This window comes from Pteropus vampyrus, unplaced genomic scaffold (assembly GCF_000151845.1).
Source record: "Pteropus vampyrus isolate Shadow unplaced genomic scaffold, Pvam_2.0 Scaffold85, whole genome shotgun sequence".
NCBI classification, from domain to species: domain Eukaryota; kingdom Metazoa; phylum Chordata; class Mammalia; order Chiroptera; family Pteropodidae; genus Pteropus; species Pteropus vampyrus.
In genome coordinates, this window is record NW_011888866.1 from 7,856,640 (window position 1) to 7,874,403 (window position 17,764).

The 17,764-nt window shown below is 33.8% G+C and overlaps 1 protein-coding gene across 3 annotated transcripts in view; it reads left to right on the top strand.

The window, feature by feature from the left end:
• The window catches only part of NEDD4 (neural precursor cell expressed, developmentally down-regulated 4, E3 ubiquitin protein ligase), an 84,301-nt gene that overhangs the window by 46,229 nt on the left and 20,308 nt on the right, over window positions 1–17,764 (top strand). For 2 of the 3 annotated variants that reach the window (XM_011363447.2, XM_011363443.2), the window contains 8 exons: window positions 2,566–2,616; window positions 4,023–4,084; window positions 6,413–6,515; window positions 11,172–11,338; window positions 13,205–13,322; window positions 13,414–13,581; window positions 14,195–14,260; window positions 16,767–16,886. In XM_011363447.2, the coding sequence (XP_011361749.1) occupies window positions 2,566–2,616; window positions 4,023–4,084; window positions 6,413–6,515; window positions 11,172–11,338; window positions 13,205–13,322; window positions 13,414–13,581; window positions 14,195–14,260; window positions 16,767–16,886 (855 nt within the window). The remainder of the gene's footprint in view (window positions 1–2,565; window positions 2,617–4,022; window positions 4,085–6,412; window positions 6,516–11,171; window positions 11,339–13,204; window positions 13,323–13,413; window positions 13,582–14,194; window positions 14,261–16,766; window positions 16,887–17,764) is intronic. The other variant, XM_011363444.2, reaches the window with a different exon arrangement.

Below are 17,764 nucleotides of genomic sequence, written 5' to 3' on the forward strand. Positions count from 1 at the left end.
TATTCCATTCTTATAGAAGCATCTTTCTCACAGCTATATATATTCCCACTCTAGTTAGCACTGCTTGTTCTTTAGGTCTTACACTACTATTATTCTACAAGTTCCCTTCCCCATCATTCTGGAAGTCCTCTTTGCTTCTCTCCTGTTTTGATCCCCTGCATCTGCCCTTACCATGGTGTATTCACTCATTTTGCTGAATTATATCCTTCATTACCTTTCTAAGAATACCAGTATCTGAAAATGTCTTTATTCTACCTTCTTATTGAAAAGGATAGTTTGGCTGGGTATAGAATTCTATGTAGCAAATATTTTTCTTTCACAGTTTTGGAGGCATTATGTCTCTTGTCTTTCAGTTTTGGGTATGATATGTTTTGTGTCCCTCAAAACATTTAGAATTTTATTTCTGGTGCTCTGAAATGTCACAATGGATGCCTTGCTGTGGGTCTTTCCCCCAACCCCATGCATTTTTGCCTAATACTCAGTGGGGACTTTCATTCTCAAAATTAATTTCCTTGAAATCAAGGAAAGTTTCTTAAAATGGTTCTTTGATAATTTCCTCCCTTTCCTTTTTTCTTTCCTTATGCTTATTATTTAGATGTTGACTTTCTAAATGTATCTTTTCATTTTCTTATTTTAGAAATCCTGTAGCCTTTTAGAAATTTTAGAAATTTTGTTTTTTAGTTTTACTTTCTGAGAAAAATTTTTTTAATTTATCTTAAACTTTTAATTTAAGTTATATTTTTAATTTCCAAGAGCTCTTTCTTGTTTGCTAATTACTTCTGTTTTATAGCCTCCTGGTCTGGTTGACAGATGATTCATCTCTTATCTCTGAGAATATTAATATAGTCTTTTCTGAAGTATTTCTCCTCAGTCTGTCTTGATTCTTATTTATCTGACTCCCTCTTTCTGTTTGCCTTTTGGGTTAGGTCTCTATTTTTCAAGTTATAGACTTTTCTCATGTTTAGTGGTCCTTAATTATCCATAATTAATAAAATTTCAGCATCATTTCCTCCTGATATGATGCACCAAGAAAAGTACAAATACAACTTTTAGAGTATTCTTGCCCACAAAATGTATAACCTAAATTCAACCATGAAGAAACATTAGACAAACCCAAATTAAGGGACAGTCTGTCAAGATTGTGAAAGGCAAAGAAAGACAGGTACTTTCCGAATTAAAAGTAACTAAGGAGACATGACAACTAAATGCAGTGTGTGATCATGAATTGGACCCTGGGCCAAAATTAGTGGGACAGTTAACAAAATTTGAATAAAATTTGTAGGTTAAGTAAAAGCATTCCCAATTTTTAATTATCGTGCTTTGGTTATGTAATATGTTAACGTTGAGGAAGATGGCTGCTTTTTTCTTCAAATATTTTTCTGCCCTATTCTCCCTCTCTTTCACTTTCTGAGACTCCAGGTACACATATATTTATTAGACTGCTTGATGTTTTTTGTTAGTGCCTTTAATTTTCATATTAGATAACTTCTATTGCTGTATCTTCAAGTTCACTTATTTTCTCCTGACATCTTCAATCATATGTTAAGCCCCCCCGATGATTTTAATTCAGATATTATATTTTTCAGTTCTAAAATATACATTTGATTCATTTTTGTTTCCATTTCATTGCTGAGATTCTCCATCAATTCACTTATTATGACTTTATTTTCCTTTTAAGTTTAAATATCTTTATAATAGCCATTTTAACTTCCCTTTCTGTTAATTTCTAGATCTGGCTCATCTTGTGGTCAGTTTCTATTAATTATATTTCCTTTGATTCTAGGTCATATTTCTTTGCATGTTTAGTAATTTTTTTATTGTCTACTGGATAGAGTGTGTGGTATATGATGGAGATAATGAATTTTGTTATTTTCTCTAAAAGAGTCTTGATTTTTGTTCTAGCAAGTTGTTAACTTAGCTGAACTCCAAATGTTATCTCCCCTAAAGTGAACACCAACTGAAATCTATATACTCAGTCCTTTCAGCTTTCCAGCTTTTGCCTTTCACCTATGCAGTTCAAGGATAAGCTAGGAATTTGGGTTGAGTTTATATATATATATATTTGGGTTGAGTTTATATATATATATATTTGGAGGGACTCCATGTCCCCCTCACTTTCCACTTATACTGTTAACCTTAAACTAGGTCTTCTGATTCCTCCATCAAGCAAGATTGCACATTTCTACTTACGTTCTAATCGTTTCACTATATGAACTATAGAGTATTACTAGGCAAAAAGCCATATGATTCCTAATCTAGAACAGTTCCTCCTTTCAAGATTGACTCCCCTCTAGTTTCTGTTTGCTTTTGATCACTCTGCGGTGCTTTCAGATAGTTTAATATTTTTTAGAGTGTATAATTATTATCTGCAAAAAATCAGTCTAATATACTTTATTCTGCCATTACCAGAAGTTATACCATGTTACTTTTTTATATTCTGTTGATATTGTATAGGATTAAACAAAAAAAATCCACATTTTTTATGAATGATAATAATAACTCATCAAAATTTTCTAAAATGATTGAGTATATTACTAATCTTATTTTTTCTTTTTTCTCTTATAGACAAGAGATGATTTCCTAGGTCAAGTGGATGTTCCTCTTTATCCATTACCAGTTAGTATAGATGTTCATGATTTTGCTTTTTATGTTTATTTTTTATTTTAATAAATATTTATAAATACATAATATAGTTAATATAAATATTTGATTTCTAAAATATATACAGCTATTATTTCTTGAGTATATTTTCTGAAAACTCATCTCAATTTTCTATTTTAATTTTGTCTTCAAGATCTCCTTACATTAAGCCACGTAAGAATTAGAGCCACTGAAATTTGTTCACATCATGAAAGCATTGTTTGAGAAAGATCAATTTGGAAATAGTCTACTGAATAATTAGAATGAGAAAGCCTATGCCACAGAAGGAAACTAAGATAGTTTATAACAATATAAGTATGAAACTGAATCTGGACCAAGCATATAGTAATGGAAGAAAACAGGTTCAAGAAACATTTTATAGTAAAACTATATTGGACCAGGTTTCTGACATTGGGGTTGAAAAAAAAAAAAGCAAAAAGTAAAGATAATACAAGTTGAACTTGGGAGATAAGGGTTTGTCTCAAGTAAAAAAGTTAGGAGGAAAAGTCCTTTTGTTTTGAAATAACAATATCTTTATTTTTTGCCATATTGAATTTCAATAGAAAACAGGAAAAATGAAAGCCTAAAGTGGTCAGCTGACAGAGATATGAAAATAAATTGTGTAGGGAAAAGGGACTGAAAGGACTGAGAGTTATCACTATCAAGGTAACAGCAGAATCTCTAAGAATGGTAGGTTGTCCATATAAGAGAGATGAAAGCACCAAAGGCCAAACCCTGAACCTTAGTCATAGTGAGTCTGTTAGAGTAGAAAGAGAAGATGGACAAGGAGAGACAGGAAAAGAACCAAGTATAATAATGTCATGAGAATTTAAGAGTTTTATGACTGAATGGGTAGTTAACAATTCAAAATGTAGCAGAAAAGTAAAGGATAATAAAAATAAAAGGCTGCTGAACTTGATAAGAAAGAGAAGTAATACTTTATTATATCAGTCTGTTGAGATATTTATTGGCTCTCTACAGTCTTCAGAGATTACAAGCTTTTAATAATATATTTAATCCAGTTTTACTTTGCAGGCTGTTTACTTTTCTGTTCTCCTGGAATTGTCTTTGTTGCTCTAACCATGCCAGCCTGCTGACATTGTGCATATTCCACTAACCACTCTACTTTTTTTTTCACTTCCTATTCTACTTTTGGCTCCACGACATACCTGCTCAGCTAGTTTTAGACTGAGTGTGATGATGGTTGCAGTTCCTATGGTGTAGGAAAGTGAAAGCACTGTCAGTTGTAACCATTTAATCTAAAGCTACTTTTTTCTCACTTCTAACTTCAGTTATGCCTGAGATCATAGTTCATGAGTACCCTTGAAAAATATACTTTTGATGTTATAGATATATCTTGAAAACCCATTGTTTTATTCTAGACAGAAAATCCAAGAATGGAGAGACCGTATACATTTAAGGATTTTGTTCTTCACCCAAGAAGGTCAGTATATGTAAAATGATAACATATTAAATTTTTTAAAATTTCTTGTTTATACATATAGTAGCCTCTTTAGAAATTCAAAGTTAAACCTTTGTTAATAAGCTACTGCTAAATATTACATTATTTTTTTAAAGCTTTATTGTATGTCTGATTACAAAGTAAAGTGATCACACCACTTTGGGAAAGATTTGTCCCCCTAATATTTATCAGACTAGAAGGCTGAAATTTGTCATTTTATATTGATTTCATATTTTAAAGTATATGTAATTTCGTCATACTATGCTATAGAAAAAGTCAAGAACATTGATTCAGTAAAACTAATATCCAACTTGACATGCACAAAACCAATTTCAGAAAAACCTAACTACTTTTTGCATACTTTAATTTAAAAAAGGTACTTCTGGAAACTCAAATATTTAGAGAAAATAACATGAGTAAAGACCAGAATTTAAAACCCATAATTTTATTTTCCTAAACTAAATTACTTGAATTTTGTCAAAATTCTAAAGTTTAAGCTATAAATAAAATTCCTTTTGATCTTCTGTACCACATACTCAAGTGAAATCTAGTCAAGACCTGTGTGTGGATTTAATGACAAAAGGTCAAAGTAAAGCAGAGGAAGGACATCTGTGAAAACAGTATTTGTCTTGTTTATAAAACTAATAAATGCATTTGAAATGCATACTATGAGAACTTAGCAATTTTTTTCATTTAAAAGTTATTTTTAAAAACTACTCTGTAAATATAAATATTAAAACAAAACAAAAGGGGCAGTACCCTCCAACTATTAATATTTATTTTCTCTAAGAGAAGTCACATATTTAATTTCTGTAGAAGTCTTGAAATATAAATCTCTTTTCTTCCTTTAATTTTAGACTAATTGGGACATCTGCATACCAAGAATAACTAAATAGATATTTCTTCTCTTATTCGATTGCCCTAGTAGCCTGCTTTTCAATTTGTCAAATGTTTCTAGTATCTTTATCTTTAAACACTGGAACAATTTACATCTTCTGTCTGTACTAGATATTACTACAAGTGCAGAAAGAACTTTATTCAGGTTAAAAATGTATTACGTTCCTAGATTTTTTTGTTTTAGCCCCACTAAGTCTAAACCAATAGGGTTATTATCTAATTGGAAAGACATGAAAAATATCACTATGGAGAAATCCTTCTATAAAACATTATCAGCGCAAGTATCAATCTTTTACAGCAACAAGTCAGACTTGTTTTTTAAGGGAGTGTTCTTCACACTCCCTCAAATACGAAGACGGCCACCATTAATGACCTTGGAATTAAGCATCAGGGATTTTATTGACCACACAGGAAAGGTACACTCCAAATCCATGAGAACTGTGCACAAAAAGCAACTAAAAAGATTAGGGGAAGCATGGAGGGAATAAGTATTTCTTGGAGACAGAATGAAAGGATTAGGACTCTTGTCTAGAAAGACAGAGGCTAATTGGTTACATCATTATATATAGAAAGGTGGGACAAGCAAGGATTTCTTAAATAGGATGCTAGAATTAATGGGGACAATGGAATTAAGTTGTAAGTTAGAAGCTTAAAAAAGACAGATTTAAAAATCTTTAATATTAATATAATGGGCAGCAGCCTTTAGCTTAGATAACTCATTATTCAAAGAGGTGATACACTATGAAAATACATTAGATAAATTAATGTATGACAGATTCAAACAGCTGTCAAAGATTGTGGGGTTCCATACAGTTATCAGGATTTGCTCTCCACATTTTTATCATCCTATACCATAAGGGTAAATTAGTGTCCTGAAAGCACATCTCTGAGGTTTCCTTCCCCTATCCCCCAAATTCTTTGGCTTCAGAGAGTATGCAAAATAAAATTTCAGGTTCCCTTGTTTTACCTGGACCTCATCATCTAGACCATCTCCACCTCCTTTACGTACCCTGTAATCCAGCCAAACTCCTGCCATTTCCTTAATTGTTCTCTAGATTTCCCATCTGTTTCCTTCTTGTTGCTCTTTTCTTTACTCATGTGCCTTTCCCTTCACTGCCACAGATCAAAATCCTTCCCAATCTTCTAGTCCCAACTCAAATGCCAACTTCTCTTTCAAATTCTCTCTGATCTTTCACTTAAACTTTCTTAGTAGCTTACTTATCTTTCAACAATCATTTACTTACGTATGTTCCATTTTCTCCACCATCTATTCTTTTTCCTAAGTGTTTTCTGCACTGGAATTTGTCTTTGAGGATCCTCTAGTAGTCAGTAGATGCTCAATAAATTCTTCTTAAACGAATGCTTTTCTTCCTAGTATGAAAGTTTTGTGAATAATTATTTTCTTTTCTACAGTCACAAATCAAGAGTTAAAGGTTATCTGAGATTAAAAATGACTTATTTACCTAAAACCAGTGGCTCAGAAGAAGATAACGCAGAACAGACTGAGGAATTAGAGGTGAGATTTTATAAACATTTGGTTAAACTGAAAGAAAATATCTAATTTCTTATTTTACTATACTGTGAAGAAAAAAATGATTTTATTTAATGGAGTTAATATGTGCAATAAAAATTATTTACCTGGATATTTTTTTTTTACCCAAGCATTTATTAAACATTTCTTTCCTCTAAGGATATTTCTATAGAATGAATGACCGTTATTAATGGCATTCTTAAAGGTTAGGGAATAGAGAATACAATATTTGTAAATAAAAACATTTATTGTAATTAAGTCATTAACTGTTTCTAGTTTTTGCATTTTCTTAAACCGTGTCATGTTTTCATTCATTAAAGTAAGAACATAATTTGGTATTTGTAAGTTAAATACATGGAAATTTTGAGGAGACTACTAATTAGGAGCTCTTTTATGAAATGTAATTCCTGTTACTTTTCCTATCATGGTTGGGGTGGAAGACTCACAGGGAAGGAAGGAAATGAGAAGGCAGGGGAGAGAATACAAGTGATCTAGTAAAAAGCCACATTCATTTGGGGCAAATAGAATTTAACATCTTTTATGGGTGTTAAGGATAAGAGGAAGTCCAAGTCAAGTATTTGGGCAGAACTACATGCTTCTGGGGTGAGCGAAGAAGAGGCAGAGACAATGTATTTGGAACAGAATTGGAGGGAGATTTAGAGACTGGAATCCTAGTTGCCACCGCTGCCACTAGCCAGCCGAATGACTCTGTGTGAGTTGAACTTCTTGGAACTTCCGGTTCTTCATTGGCAGAGGACAGGGTTGTGCCAAATGAGCTCTAGGGTTTCTTGCAGCAGAAAGATTTGAAAAGGGCACAAAACATACCCGCCCCTTGAGAGTCCCACTGAAGGATCATTATCATCAAAAGGTAGCATCTTACTCAACAATGTTTACTGAAAGCACACAGTGTATCGGCACCAGTTTGCTTCCGAGGTTTTTTTGTTTATGTGTCTCCCTCAACAGCCATACCTCTTTGTCTGGTTAGGTCTCCAGAAGAGCTGTGAAGCTGAGGAACCTTCCTAAGGGCTGGGCTCTATCTCACAAGCCCACCACCCACCTTGAGAAAGAAAGCTTGAGAACAAGCAGTGCTTTTTTGCAACAGAACTTTCTGGGAATTTTTTACATGCACTAATGAGATTTTACTTTGCGGGGGAATCTATAATAATCAAAGGAAAGAACTTTTTTTCTTTGACTCGAAGTATACAGTTAGCCCTTAGTTTGGCCATCAAAGAACTTGGTATCCTCCCTTATGTCTATGTTAGTTTATTTGATTACCTCTGTTTTCTTTTTAGTTTTTCTCTGATTTAACATATAATAATCGTTTTAAATTTTTTTAGATATTTATTGGGCGAAAGTTTCTCTATCTGGCATTTTGGTGCACAAGGTATCTTGCATAATCAAATTCTGTTTGAAATGAAGGATGTCTGCTGTAAAGAAAGAAAATTCTTTATATAGTAACTTAAAAAAAATTAACAGCATTTTATTATTTAGTAACCTGCTCCAAGTTTTGCCCACACGCAGTATCACAGGTACCTTATTCACAGTTCAGTTTCTGTGGGTAGAGCTGCTTCGCTTCATTTTGTGGTCTCATGTCTCAATGTTTGAATTCCCTCAGAATGCACCTTATAATTTCAGTAGATGTAAGCGTGTAGTAGTTTATTTATGAAAGGCCCTAGGAATTCAAACACACGAATCTGTGCTTATTTATATTCTGTGTAGCTAATGACAGAAAAGTCTTGCTTTTGACATCTAGTTTGTGACTGAATATACACAATTCTATTTAAAGAAAACCATTGTAATTTTCATAAGAGAATCACTCTTAGGTACTTTGTATTCCTTAGTACGATAAAGTATGGTTATAATAGATAATTAGATAACATTCGATTTTTTTATTCCTTGCAACTTTCGATTTAGTTGTATGTATTTTACAAGATTAACATCTAATGTTGTTGTAGCTCTGAATGCTTTTTTCTGACTCTCTGACTCCATTAAATTGTGGGCACTTGCATATTAGCTTTGAGGTTAATAATTAAGTAACATTCACTGATATTCTGTGAAGAATATTAGTGGATACATGCTTAATAAGGAGTCATTATTTACAAAAAATAAAAACTCAGTCTTTCTAAACAGTGTTAGAATGTACAACTGTACTTCTTCAAACTTGAGATAGATTTTTTAAAAGGTTCTTAATTAAATTAGTTTCCCCTCCTTCTTGGATTTACTTGGATAACAAATTCAATAAATAGAACTTTAAGAGAGAAATCTTTAAGGAGATTTTAAAGAAATATTTTCTGGTACCATATTCCTAGCTCTGTATATTTTTACAATTCTTTAAAGCATCAGTGAGGACCTTTTTATTAATAAATTTCATTAATCTGCAGAAAAACAACCAATGACCATATTTAACAAATAATCATTGTTAGGGGTTTTTTTTGATAGTGAAATATAGAGATTCAATTTACATCAACTTACATGCTTTTGAAATTGAAACTGGAGAAGTAAAATCTGATTCAGTATATACAAGACTAATTTTTAGGTATATAGATGCTATATTATGATCATTTAAAGGGAAGGAAAGGAGAAGGAAAGTAAACTTAAATAGAGAGAAAAAGTAAGAGGATAGAGGGAAGGAACAGAATGAAATTTGGGCATTAAAAAGAAGTAAAATTAAAGAGATATCAGTTTCCATAGAAGGGATTAAAAGGAAAAATTAAAGAAGAGTAAGAAAGAAAGGGAGTCAGTGTTACTCCCCACCACTCTCCTTTTCCCAGAATAATTCTCTTCCTTTCCTCTTATCCTTCACCTTCTGTTCTGCCTCAGGCTATATGTAACCCCCACTCCAGGGCTAGCCAGAAGAGGTCAACTTTGCTGTAGAAATCCCTACTGCCAGAACATATTCCTTTCTTTCCAAGCTCTTCTCACCCATCTTTCATTTTTATATCCAGACTTCTGATATAGAAGAATTCTTTTCCATCTTCTAAGCCATCCACCGGCTGGCACAAAACAGTCCTTCAGTGCAGGTTTCCCAGTCCCTAGGGAAAAATAAAAAAACACCTCTGTATATATTAAGGAAATTATTTTTTGTCTATTATCATAGCACCAAATATATTGCCCAGTTTGTCCTCCCCGCCCCCCCACCACTTTGATTTAGTAGTTTTTGCCATATACAAATTTGGGGAGTTTGTAATCAAATTTATGTCTTTATGCATTCTGGGTTTGGTGTCATACTTAATGGCTTCCCCATTCTTTGCATAAATGTTTAAAATCTCCCCAGGTTTATTCTAATACATTTTGGTTTGACTTTTAACATTGAAATATTGCTCCATCCTAGTATAAAGTATGAGGTAACAATCTAAATTAAATTTTTATTATTTTCTAGATAATTTGCCTGTTTTCCTACAAATTTGAAATGTCTTTATCATATACTAAAGTTCGAGTCTTTTCCTGGGCTTTCTAATCTATCATATTGAACTGTCTGTCTGTACATGCTCCAGTGCCACACAGCTTTAATTATTGCAGTGATAATACATTTTATCTGGTAGGGTTAATATCTATGAACTTGAAATTTGCCATGTCTCATTATTTAATAAATCTATACTGTAGTTTTATCAGAATCTTGGCAACTTTATAAATTAACTTGGGCAGAATTGACACCTTTGTGAAATTGAGTCTTCCTAGCCAAAATTATATTAAGCCTCGTCATTCATTCAGGTCTTCTCTTCTGTCCCTTTAGGAGAAGTTTAAGTTTTCTTTACTAGTGTATTTATGTTTTCCTAACCATTCCAGTATTTAGTAAAACTTTTACCTATTTCTTTTTCTGTTTTGAGGTTTTTATAAAGGCATGTCATTAATTCGTTACACTTTTCAATTAGTTCCTTACTCTAACTACCTAGCTTAGGCTTTATAATATGTACGCCCTCACTAGTCTCAGAGGAAATTTCCAGTGTCTTCCTAGCATTTAAAGCAAAACAAAACATAACAAAACAAAACTTTCTTTCTTTAGCTGCTTTCTGACTTGACCAAAATGCTTTCCTTTAGGCCAGAGGAGAACAAGAAAAGTCAGATCAGAGAATCATAATGACTTTTCAGTCATTAGTTCACTGTAGCAATTATTTCTAAATTATTTGCCCTTCCATATCATCCTCTTCCACCTTCACCTAATGATTTTTTTAGGTCTCAGGTCATTATCGATTTCCACTCTATCCAAGGTGCTTTCTCTGTGGGAAGGCCATACCCAAGAGGACAAGACCCCACCTGCCCTTCATCCATTTGTTTATAATTTAGAGAAAAACCTTAGGTTACACCAGTTTAAACTGTGCTTTGCAATTTCTCAGTACTTTCCATCATTGTTTGTTTAAAAGTTTTTTCTGTCCTTTTTTTTTTTATCTGTTAGATATGTTTTAAAACTCTTTTGAAGATTTGTAAAAGTTTCAAGCAAAATTTAAATGTTTTCATTTTCCAAAAAAGTCTTTCTTATCATAAAATATTGATATTATGCTCTTAAAAGTTGACAATGTGCTTATTTTATCTTTGTATAATTTTTGGAACTGGATATGCTAAATCACTTTTGAAATTTCCTCATAATTTATAAGGTTAAAAAAAATCAAGCATAAGCATAATTGTTACCATTCTGTTTTTCAGCCTGGCTGGGTTGTTTTGGACCAACCAGATGCTGCTTGCCATTTGCAGCAGCAACAAGAACCTTCTCCTCTACCTCCAGGATGGGAAGAGAGACAGGATATTCTTGGAAGGACCTACTATGTAAACCATGAATCTAGAAGAACACAGTGGAAAAGACCAACCCCTCAGTATGTGCTGGTGGCTTGCACATTTGTCATCTGAATACATTTTGACCACTAACTTTCATTTTAAAGTCTTTTCTCAAATGCATTCACAATAGTATAGGAATCCATAAACTGCAAGAATATCAGGATTTTTATGACCCAAGGCTTAAAAATGCTATCATAGCTGTTTCTTTTTAAAAATAATTTGATAATATTCAAAATTATTTGAGTTACAAATCCTACTCTTCTAACTGCTTATTTTAATAAATTGTCAATTATGTATGTTTTTAATTTTATGTAGCCGCAAAGGGTACATTTGTCTCTTCAGACAGATTTAGAAAATCTTGGAGATGTTTTATAGTTTGTTACTAAAATATAATAAAATATCAATTTCTATAGTACATTATTTTTAAAATATAAATTATTTGTAAAATATAAAGGAGTCAATAACAGGGATCTTTTGTAAAACACCATTTGCCAATCTGATCAATGTATACATAATTTCCAACATACACAGATCAAGGACAGAATAACCTTTAGGCTCTTCTAATCTACATCTCCTCAGTGACATTTTTTTTTTATCATCAGACTGTATTTGTGAATATATATTTACAAATTCTCCCATTATTCATATTTGTTATCAAATATCTCTGCACTTCTTTTTTCTTATAATCTTATGAAGTCTTTCTTTAGTCTTCTGATTTTTGATGCAGACTTAAATTTTTTCTTATTTGTCTGTTAACCTTCTAATTTTTAGCTTTGGTATTTTATATCTGATATAGCCCAAGCCCTTTCATAAGTATTTCCTGTTCTCAAATCCTACCAAAACAAATCAGTGATCCATGGCACAGAGGCATTGATCTCTGCAGAATAACATATGGATTGCAAAACCGAAGACATTAAAATTCTGCAAAATTGTATTGCGTAACTCAGTTATATGGCAAGCCTGACGTGAGCAGAGTCACATTTCTTTCACTATAGTTGTTGTTTTCAGCTAGCCAAAATCAAGAATTCATAGGGGAGAAATCTGAAGCCTTTCTAGAATCATCTGTCAAATTATGTTTTCTCCAGCAATAGTATAATAAGAACTGGTCCTCTCACTATCCTGGGCTTATATGGCATTAAATAAATTAACAATAATTTTATTATTAAATATTTGTACAAAATTCTTGGTCTGATGGTCTGGTTATAATAAATGCAAATAACTAGAATAATATCACTAATAAGTGACTGGGATAATTTAGGAAAAGTACAGTGGAAATGACGTTTGGTAGCCCCGTGCCTTTCCTAAACCCAGACATACCATTCTTATTATCCTTTTTCACACCAGGACCATTACTATATATGATCAAAAACAGATGCCATTTAATTTGTTGTATATTAAGTTTTTAATTGTAGTGTCCTTACACTGTCATTCTGCCTTCTACTCTTGGCTTAAGGTCAATTAAATGTTACTGATTCATGAAGATATATATGCAACTCTTTAAAAGCTTCCTTTTTATGAATTTTCTCAAACTGCGTTAGATTTTATGCTAGTAATAACATGACAAATTAATAATATAATGAAATTTTTTGTGAAATTCTCAGATATTCATTCATTCAACAAATATTTTTGAGTACCCATATGTGTCAGCCACTCTCTCAAGCACAGTGATGAACTAAACTATCTGAGTCAAACATATTACACACTTTCACAAAATCTTTAACACCATAAGGTATTCTGAAGGTACTAATGTGCCTACAATTTAATTTATGCATATTGAAATAGGCTTTGGCCAAAAACAATAAATTCCGATCTAATATAGGTATTTTTTAAATGATGACAGAATATTTGATTATTATTTTAACTCTCTTCGGACATGGGTGATAGTTTTTATACTTCTAATATAGAGACAGCCTAACAGATGCTGAGAATGGTAACATTCAACTGCAAGCACAACGTGCATTTACCACCAGGCGGCAGATATCTGAGGAAACAGAAAGTGTTGACAACCGAGAGTCTTCCGAGGTAAAAATAATTTACTTTTTTTCGTAGCTAGATGCATGTGATATCCATAGATTAAAATATGTGTGGCTTGAGCTTATTCTGTTCATTTTAGAACTGGGAAATCATAAGAGAAGATGAAGGCACCGTGTATAGCAATCAGGCCTTCCCATCACCTCCACCATCAAACAGCTTGGATGTTCACCCTCGTCTTGCAGAAGAGTTGAATGCCTTACTCACTGTTTGTGGAAATTCAGCCACTGGCCAGCCAGTATCCAGCTCAGTAAGATGCTCTTAGATTTTGTTGTAGCTTCAGGATTTTATGTTATGTATGCTATTCCATTTGGTGTCTAATTTTTACATAGAATTTTGTTTCCCCCCTCAACCCAGGTTTATTGAGATATAATTGACATTTAACATTATGTTAGTTTAAAGTTGTGCAACATAATCATTTGATATATGTATATATTGCAAAACGACCACCACAATAAGTCTAGTTAACATCCATTACCTCATATATTTACAAAATTTTGTTCTTGTGATAAGAAAAACTTTGTCTTAAATGGCATATAGTAATGTGTTAGGGACTTTGGGATTTTACAGCATGGTCATTTTTGAACTATTCCCACTAATAGTATGGAGCAGAATCTTGGATAATCCAAATGGTCATTGGAGTCCAAATATCCATTATGCAGTTCCCTTCAGCGAGCGAACCCACTGCCAGGAGCACCACCTGGGGCGGTGTCAAGAGCAGCTGCATGCTTTCATTCACAGTCTCCACGATCACTTCCTAACCAGCGTTCTTCTTCTGCTCCATCCTGTCTACCCCCACTATGTTATCTGCCATTCAAAGACGAATTTAAGACCTAAAGTTATCATTCTTTTTTTAAAATAAGAATCATTCCGGCAGAAGAGGCAGCTTACAAGCCTATACTTTTGAGGAACAGCCTGCACTTCCTGTGGTGAGTTTTATCCTCTCCCCACAATCATCAATAAAAACATAAATCTCAGCAACTTTTTTAAAAAAACTGAATACGACCTTTGACTGCCTAGCAGAGTATCAGTCCAGCACAGAATCTAGGTTCTGGGGTATGAGGTGCAGGGGAGAGAGTAAATTGGGTAGATTGTCCCTTTAAAGACCAAACTGGAATAATGGTCTCTCCCACAGTAATTAAGCCAAGTCTCCGAGTGCTAGTGACTGTAGATGACTTCCGGGCTTGTCAGTCGAAGGGCTATACTGGCTGAAGGTCTGCTGGAGGCCACATACAGTTCAGGCTTATGGTGTCCAGCTGTCTTTTCACTGTACTTGGCCATTTCTGCCCCATGCATGAAGAGTCATGTCAGGGTTTGGTCCCTCAGCCAGGTGTGCACTGGTGTCAGCAGACTCGGTGTCCAGGTTGAAGTTTATTAGTTCCCCTTCTCTCTCCTCCCTCAGTCTCACATCTGCTAGTCAGCAGAGGCCTTCTACTTCCTCAACAATAGCCTTCTCAACCATGGCCCTGAACGGATCAGAGAACTTAACAACTAACTTCATATCTGGACCGTTGACTCCCTTTTGGTCTCCTAACCCCCATCTTCCTGACTCAACAGTCATTACTTTGAGTTTCTCTCTTCCTTGCATGGCCTCTACATGTTTTTTAAAACCAAATGAAAACTCTCAGGCTCCCAGCCCCTTCAGCTTACCTTTCTCTTTATCCGCCCACAGATGCCTCCTGCTGCTGTCATTCCCGTGTGCTCTTTCTTCCAAATGCTGTTCCCATATCCGAATTCACTCCCTCTTCCAAGTCTGTGCCCATTCCATTTCCTTGGAATGGCCTCCTTACTTTTTCCCCACCAACCACGTGTCAGTTTGAGTGACAGTCTATATATTAATTTTGAAAAGTGGGATCGTTTTTACTTTTATGGAAGTTTCAACAAAGGAGTGCAGAGGCTCAAAATTCCTCAACCCAAGAGTGACTCATTTGTCTAAAATGGTGGCCCTACACCGAGAGGGACACAGACCCTGTGCTGAGGAAGGAGTGGGGCACCCACCTGTGCAATTAGCCTACTCAATATTGACCATCAACAAGAGGGTGGATGCCACAAAAGACTGACCTCACCAGCCTTACTCTCACTTATCGCCACTTATCTGGCCTTCTGCTTTAGACTGGAGCCTGCTTAAGGGAATTCCGTGGTCTTTCTCCCACTGCACTTTGTAATGTCCTCCATACAATGAAATTGTTGAATTTCTGATTGGCTGACAAGCATTCATCCAAGAAACAATTTAAATTTACCAGATGAGCAACAGAATCTAGAAATGATTTATATTTTATGCACTGGAAAAGCTACTTCCATGCCTTTTTTGTGTCCATAAATTGATTAAAGTCTTTTTTTTTTATATAGCTTTCTTCAGTTATAATTCACATACCATTTAGTGAGCAAATGAGTTTTAGTACATTTATTTAGCTGTACAAACATCACCACAATCAAGTTTAAGAACCCTTTTATCACCCAAAAAAGTTCCCTCAATCCCAACACCTATTCTCAGCCACTTATCTGCTATTGCTGCAATTTTGCCTTTTCTAGAAACTTCATATAAGTGGAATCATACAGTATGTAGTCTTCTACGTCTGGCCTCTTTCACTTACTGTGATGCTTTTGAGCTTTATCCATATCGTTGCATGTTTCAGTAGTTCACAGTGTTCCTTCGTGAAGATATATCTACTACATTTAATTTTCTCACCAGCTGTTGGACATTTGTAAAGCTAGGCAACTTTGAATTCCGTTGTTTTGTAGACTAACGGCTCATGATAACTGTCAGCGAGGTACATTTACCTCCTACATGTCTAGAGAACCATGTATCTAGTGAACAGAATAGTGGTGAAAGTTTTTATGTGTAAGATAGGCCAAGCCTCGAAGAATCTGGTTCAAAAGACAAAAGGAAGGCCAGATCTGGACTATTTTTAAATAAACCTGGAAATAACCAGTCCTCTTTGTTCATTAATAATAAACAATAAAAACAGCACCACCCTGGCTCTTACAGAAAGAAAGCAGGGGTAACTTTTGAATTGGCATGTATGGGTGATAATTTCTCTAGTTAGACTTCCTGGGCTCGAATCTCAACTCCACACCAACAAAGTATCTATTAAGAAATTAATTCAATTTTTTAAGCTTAAATTTCCTTCTAAGTAAAAAGGGACAATAATAGCAATTATCTCATTAAGAGCTGTGTGGATGTTAAATGACATGATCTATGTTATAGCATTTAGAGTATGGTTGTTATTACTGTCACGTTTTACTAGTGTTTTCACTCTCATCATTATTGTCTGTTCTGGTTTTCTTAAGTGAACTGCCGTATACTTTATTTTGTACACTTTAAAATATGATTTAAAACATGTTTCATTTTAAAGAGAGCTAGCAGAGAAAAAGAGTTGTCTTTTTAAAAAGATTCTTATTAATATTTAATTCTCCTGTTATTCTTCACTTTAGCTGTTGCCTACTTCATCTGGATTACCACCAGGTTGGGAAGAAAAACAAGATGAAAGAGGAAGACCATATTATGTAGATCACAATTCCAGAACTACTACGTGGACAAAGCCCACTATACAGGTACCCTGCGATCTATCCATTAACTTGTTTTCTTACATAATTTGAATGATCATATTTCTGGGGAAGCTATTACATCACTTTGTGGTATATACTGGATGCTCCTAGCATCTTCGAATTCTTTTCTGACATTGGTGCTAAGTGTCTGTCTGCTCTTTCCTGCGGATCTCTCCTGTGCATGAATTACCACTTGTTATTATGTAAAACAAGTCTAATTGGGAATAAGAGGACAAAGTCAACGATCTAGTCAATTGGGGGGTAATTTTTTAATTTGAATGATTAAGACCATTGTTTTGCTAAAAGCTACTTTTAGTGTTTTGTATCTATTAATTTGTGTTCATGGCACTTTGTCCTTGGCAACAGTAAGTATTTTTGTAATATTTCTTTGTAAGTATTTAAGAAAATGTTTATTTTGTCACCATGTCTCTTATTGGGAAATTTTTTAACACTGAAAAGTACAGAGAATAATAGAGCAAATACCCATTTAACACCCAGAATTTACTACCATTAACAAATTACCATATTTGTTTATAAACATTTTATTTTTAAAAATAAAATCTTACAGATAAAATGAAATTCCTTTTAGCCAAGCACTTGGTCCCACTGCCCAGAGGGAACCACCATGTTGAGTTTGTTTTATATACTTACACAGAGAGCTAAACAATGCAAAACATTGTTTAGATCCGTGTGTTTCAAATTTTGCAAAGGTGTTATACTGTAGAATTCTAAATCTTTTTTGCTCAATATTGTTTTAAAACACTATCCATATTTTTTTATATATGTAGGTCCAGTGTATTTCTTTTAACTACTACCTAATATTTCATCAGGTGAATTTATTACATTCCAGTTATCCATTTCTATAAATGTATATTCGCCATTCA